General features: G+C 54.7%; 1 protein-coding gene across 3 annotated transcripts in view; it reads right to left on the reverse strand.

Moving 5' to 3' along the window:
- Positions 1-5,250, reverse strand: part of TNNI3 (troponin I3, cardiac type) — a 7,106-nt gene extending 1,856 nt beyond the window's left edge. For 2 of the 3 annotated variants that reach the window (XM_025196668.1, XM_025196670.1), the window contains exons 1-6: positions 5,208-5,250; positions 4,136-4,174; positions 2,924-2,936; positions 2,034-2,228; positions 369-410; positions 13-144 (exon numbers count right to left, since the gene is read on the reverse strand). In XM_025196668.1, coding sequence (XP_025052453.1) covers positions 13-144; positions 369-410; positions 2,034-2,228; positions 2,924-2,936; positions 4,136-4,146 — 393 coding nt within the window. In that variant the 5' untranslated portion in view covers positions 4,147-4,174; positions 5,208-5,250. The remainder of the gene's footprint in view (positions 1-12; positions 145-368; positions 411-2,033; positions 2,229-2,923; positions 2,937-4,135; positions 4,175-5,207) is intronic. The other variant, XM_025196679.1, reaches the window with a different exon arrangement.
- Positions 5,251-6,133: the final 883 nt, after the last annotated feature.

Here is a 6,133-nt window from a genome sequence, read left to right on the forward strand (position 1 = left end):
GGGAAGCCATACCTGCAGCTCTGCCAGGGACAGCCCAGCCAGGGCGAGGGTGGGGCAATGCTCAGAGAGGAACCGCTCCTTCTCCTGGGCCCGCTCCCCCTCCTCCTGCTCCAGATCCTGCTTTGCCACCTGGAGCATAAGCGTCTAGGGGGAGAATGGGGGGGAGGAGGTTCAGACCCCAGGCCCAACTAGTCCCATACCCACCCCCAGCAGCGCCACAAGCTCAGCCATCTCCACCCCCATGCCATCTCCTTAAATCAGGGGGGGCCCATGCACCCAACCAGCCCTGTACCCTCCTTGCCCACTTCAGATCAGCCCTACAGGCCCAGCCAGCCCAGTCACTGCCCCCTTCCCCACTGCCTGGTTACCTTGAGCTGCAGTTTGCGAGAGGCAGTTATCTTGGGTTTTCTCTGTGTTAAGACAAGGACAATGACATTAGCAGAGGCAGAGACCCAAATCAGGGCAACCTCCCAGAGGAGGGGAGTGGAAACTGCCAAGACCCCATCCCTTCTCCTTCCCTACGCTTCTAAACAGGAGCCTGACCCTCAGCTGAACTGTGCACTACCCCTCTAGGACAGGTTGTGTCCACCCTCCATCAAAAATCTCATGACCTGGAAAGGAAAGAGAGACAGCTTTGAACCCATTTTCCAGATGGGTAAATGGAGGCCCAGAGCAATACAATGATTCCAATGATCTAACAGAGCTGGGAAACTGAACCTGGCTTCTTGGCCTGGACCTGAGCCACAAGCCACTGCCCATGTTAGCCAGGACACTGGAGGAAGGTGATTTTAGCCCAGTTGTTGTCATGGTGAACTTTATCAATATCCCAGTATCAGATAGAAGCATACAGCTGTGGGGCTGGCAGGGCCCTCTGGAGGTCACATCTAGTCTGACTCCCAGCCTGAGGCAGGATCAACCCCATTCAAGTACTGATCCAACCTACTCCTAACACAGTGTACTGCAGTGCTGTTGCACAGCTATGAGGCTAATGCCTGAGGACCCCAGAGCCCCTACCCCTGCCCCAGGTGAAGCAGGGGACAAGGGCTGGTGGTGTCCTGCTGCTGCCAGGTTGTTAAATACACTCAAGAGATCTGAAAAGGAGGGCCCTGCCTCCACTAGAGAGGAAGGCAAACCCCCCACAATCTACACCATTCTGACCATGGGGTAAAATTCCTTTCTGACCCCAACTATGGTGACGGGTCTAACCCTGAATGGAGGGACAAGACCCCCTAGACAGGAACCCCCAGGTTTAAGTCCCAGTAGGAGCACTGGCACAGCCCAATCCCAATCCCTAGCATTGGCTGCAGCCAACACTCAATGCCTCTGAGGAAGACTTAAAAAACACAGTGACAGGTGTAACAGAAAAGGGGAGAGGGTGGCGAATTCTCTCCCAGCCCCATGCAGCAACCAGCAAAGCTCAGAAGCCGGGCAAATACCCACAGCAGAACACAAGCAGAGCTATACCTAGATCATCCCCGGCCAGCTGCCTGTCCAAGCTCTTCTTGAGCCCTCCAGCGATGGAGAGTCCATATTTTCCCTAGGCAGTCTGTTTCACTGCCTCACTTGTTCTATCAGTGAAGTTTTTCCTGATATCCAATCTAAACCCACTTCACTGCAACTTCAAGCCACTGGAGAAACTGAGGCATGGAGAAAAGCAAGGACACCCTCCCCAAGAAGAGTCACACGTGAGTCAGGGATAGACCCAGGTGTCCTGGCTGTCTCCACCCTGCTCTAACTAGGCTGACACCCTAGGAGCTCTTTTCTATTTTATCAGTACTCTGCAGTGTTGATACACCTGAGGTTGACCAGGACCCTTTGGAGTGGGAAGATCTTTATGGATACCTGGGCCAGGTTCCCTTTCAAATGGAGCAAAGATATTGGTTGCTGTCAAGGACCCTGTCAACTGGGGATAACTTTATTGATGCACTGGTGTGGCTGACAGAGACCTTTCCAGATGGGTTCAACTTTATTGGCACCTGAGCATAGCTGACAAGGACCCTCTCAAGGAGGGAGAACTTTATTGATACCCCAACCTTAATGTGCGGCTCAATGGCATAGGCTCGGTAATTGGCGGATGACTTTCTCCGGAGGGGTGGGACGGTGGCTGGTGGTGGGGGAGGGAGTGTGGGTTTGGGTGGCTCTGGCTGGGACTCCGGCTCAGGCTCTTCGGCCTCCTGGGCTGCTTCTTCCTCTTCCTCCACATACTCCTCTTCCTCCTCCTCCTCGTACTGAGGAGAGAAATCAATGACATGTGAGCTCCAAGGCCAACCCATGCCATCACCTTTAAGAAGGGGGGGGGGGGGCTTCCAGCATCCAGTTCCCTTTAATTCCTAAATGAGAGGTCAGGATATTTGTCTGGTGGACAAAAAATGTGAGGGATGCTTTCCCAGGGAACTCTCTCAAGGGTTGGTTGTAGGGTTGCCAACCCTCCAGGATTGCCCTGAAGTCTCCAGGAATTAGATATAAATCTTCAGGAGACAGCTGAGAGTCACCCAGGAGATAAATGATAGGGCATTCATTAAAATGAATATTAAATGTTGAATTTGATTTATACAGGAGTCCAGTGGATTTTTTAAATGCAATACTGTAGTAATGTGCATTTGCCTTCCTGACATAAAGTCTGTGCACCGTATAAGTGATATATGCAGGCACGCGGGCATGTTGGTGTTCTGGAAACCTCCCAGAATAGATTCAAACAGAGTTGGCAAAATTAGATGGTTGTAGTAGGGGACTGGCTGGATGGGGCAGGGGCCCTAATCTAGCCTCAGGGAACGGCACTGGCTGCCTTGGGGCCAGGGGTGGGGCAGGGATTGCTCTCCTCTAGGGGGCATTTCTGCCTTCCAGTCCATCCAATGGAGTGGCTGACTTTGTCCCAGTAATAAAGGCTGATTATAGGGGAATGCACCCCCATGCTGATACTTACGGTTACTTCCTCCCTGTGGGGTAGGTTAGGGGGGAGAGAGAGGGAAAAAAATTAGTTCAGTGACAAACCCAGCCCCTGAATGACACAGGCACTGTCTGAGACTGGGGGGGGGGTCCCCTAGCCCTTTGCAGGCCTGATGGATGGCTTGAAGCCCCCTCCCTGCCTGGGTACTGAAGGAATCAGAATCATAGAGAAGTCAGGGCTGGAAAGGACCTCCAGAGGTCATCTAGTCCAAGCCCCTGCCCGGGGCAGGATCAGCCCTATCCAAACCATCCCCTACAAATCTATAATAACCCCTTAGCAAAGCTACTGTCAACCCTGACGCAACACAAGGCATCACACCCCAACCTGCTACAGGTAAAGCAGGGGGATCGCTGCTGGAAAAGGTTGTTCATATACACTCAAGAGATCCCATGTAGAAGCTGTGCCCCCTGCGACAGAGGCAGGCAAAACTCCCCCAAAGTCCAGGCCAGTCTGGCCACAGGGTAAAATTCCTTCCTGACCCCAATACAACAATCAGTCTGACCCTGAGCAGAGGAGCAAGACCCTCCAGCCGGGAACCTCCAGGTGGAAGCACAACCACTGGCACAGCCCAATCCCAATCCCTAGCCTTGGTTGCAGCCAACACCCAATGCCTCTGAGGAAAGCTTAAAAACACCCCCAAAACCCTAATACATGTAGCAGCAAGGGAGGGGGGCAGGATTTCCTCCCAGCCCCATGCAGCAACCAGCAAAAATGAGAAACCTGGGAAGTACCACAGTAGAATATAGGCAGAGCTGTGCCTAGATCATCCCTGACCTGTGCCTGTCCAAGCTGTTCTTGAACATCTCCAGTGATGGAGAGTGCACAGCTTCCCTAGGCAGTCTGTTCCACTGCCTCCCTGTTTTACCAGTGAAGAAGTTTTTCCTGATATCCAGTCTAAACCTACTTTGCTGCAACTTCAAGCCACTGGAGCAACTGATGCACAGGGAAAAGCAAAGACGCTCTCCCCAAGAAGACTCACATGTGAGTCAGGAATAGAACCCAGGTGTCCCAGCTGTCTCCACCCTGCTTTAACCCACTAGACCCCAGTCTCCTCCCAGGGCTGCCCCCTGCTCTAACCGCACTGGGGTAGAACCCAAGCATCTTGGCTGCCACCCCGTTGCTCCACAAGACCCCCACTCCTGAGACCCCACTCCCCTCCCAGAGCTGGGCATTAAACCAATCACTTACTCTTCTGCCATGCTGAGTAGGTTGTGTCAATACCAAGAGCTGGGGGGGAAAATGGGAAAAATTATTTCATTGTGCCCTACAAGGAGTGCTGACCCCAATCTGGCCCCAGGGCTGGCTTAGGGGGTGGGTAAGGGGCAGGGACACAGGCAGGGGCAGGGGGCCTTTCCCTTCCAGTGGGTGCTAGCTCCAATCTGGTCCTGGGTGGGAATGGGCTTCTCACCAACTTCCTTATCTCCCCAGGCCTGTGGCTTTGCCCCTATTTGGGGTGGTTGCTCAGGGCTGATAAGGCAGTAAGTGGAAGGTGCTAAATATAACAGCTCTTATCACAGCTGCCAGATGGAGTCAGAGTCACAAGGGGATGGGGGGGCATTTTCTTTGCATAAAGCTCTGGGCAGGCAGTTGCAGGGTTGGCGGGGGGGAGTACACAGAGGACCCACCAGATGGTGAGGTGGTTGTAGTCTCCCCCTTCTCTAGCCCCATGAGGCTGTGGCCCAGCCGGTCAGAGCTGCTCTAGTCACATCCAGATGGGGTGGGGTTTGGGGGTGGGGGAAGTGTATAGGGTTTAAGTTGAAGGGGCTGGGGGATGGATTCAGGTTCATCCATTGTAGGAACCCATTGTCCCAGTGCTGATGCAGATGCCTCCTGAGTGAGGTGCGTGAATGGAGGTGGGGAAGACACTGGTTATACAGGGACCTCTCACACATGCTGCTTCTGGGTGGGGTATCTTGGGGGCTGGTTATACAGGCACACCTCACCTGGCACTGGGTTGTGGCAATCCCTGGAGTGGGGCACAAAGAGGGTCTCTTTAAAGTCATGTTTCCCTGTCTCTTGGGGTGGACTGCCAGTTTGGGTCCCTTTGGGATCAGCTGTGGTTTGTTGGGGGCTAGTTTTTGGGGTACTGAAGGTGACAGAATATTTATTAAGGGGTTAAAGTATCTGGGGATGGTAAAGGCCAGAGAGGAAAGATCTGTGGGCCTAAAAGCTGTGAATATGGGGAGAAGGATTCCCCCTGCCTGGCCAGGACCCAGCCATCCCCCTAGGTTCCCCATCACTCCTTGCCCTCCTCTCTTACCTTGAGAGTTCCCGGCACAGTGGGGCTGGAAGAAGCAGGGTGGGGGGTGGTCTCTGCAGGCTCTAGGCAAGCATGGAGGCTGCTGGGTTTAAATAGGACTGGTGGACTGCCCAGCTGGCAGGGGGAAGGGAGGGGAGTGGCTGCTGATAAGGGGGGCCCTGGTGTTGGAGGGCTGTGGGGGAGGGAAGGCCTAGGCAGGTGCTCCCATGAAAGTGGGGGTGGAGAGGGCATCCCAGGGTCTGGCTGGAAGGGGTGGGGGGAGCATGTGGGCTCCTACCCCTGAAGCAGCCCCAGTGGCCTCTGTGCTCCACTGTGGTCCGTGTCCCAGCGGCAGCCTCAGGGTGCCCATAGACACCAGGGCTGGGCAGTGCTGGGAGGGGCGGGGCGCGGTTCCAAAGGTGCTGCCAAATCAGCAAGGTCAGTGCCGATGGCTCAGGAAGCCTCCCCCAGTTGAGCACCCCCACTCCCACCCCATGGTACCCCCTAGCTCTGGGGCACTTGGGTCAGCACTCACAGCTGGGATGGAGGCCCTTCATGCTGCTACCCTTGAACCCTGAGGCTTTGGGTCAGTGCCTTCAGGCCCTGTAGCACCCCTAAGGGCTAGGACAGGGGGTCAGTACTGACTGCTGAGCCCCTGCACCCCTTCTCTGTGGCCTGGCACCCCCTGTACTGAATCCCTTTATTTCCCACAGCACAGTGCTCCCTGGCACCACAGAGGCACTTGCACCAGCTGCTACCACCCCCTCCCACCGAATCAAACTACCCACGCCTGCAGCACAGTGCTGCCTACAGAAATCCCCATGCCCTGCAGCATGGTGCCCCCAGAGCTAAGCTTCTGGTATCACATCACTTTGAATCAAACTTGCTGGGAGCAAAGTGGGCCCAGCAGGAAAGAAATTTATTTCAGTATGAAACAAGCCATAAAT

The sequence above is a fragment of the Alligator sinensis genome, unplaced genomic scaffold (assembly GCF_000455745.1).
Source record: "Alligator sinensis unplaced genomic scaffold, ASM45574v1 scaffold647_2, whole genome shotgun sequence".
In the NCBI taxonomy this organism is placed as follows: domain Eukaryota; kingdom Metazoa; phylum Chordata; order Crocodylia; family Alligatoridae; genus Alligator; species Alligator sinensis.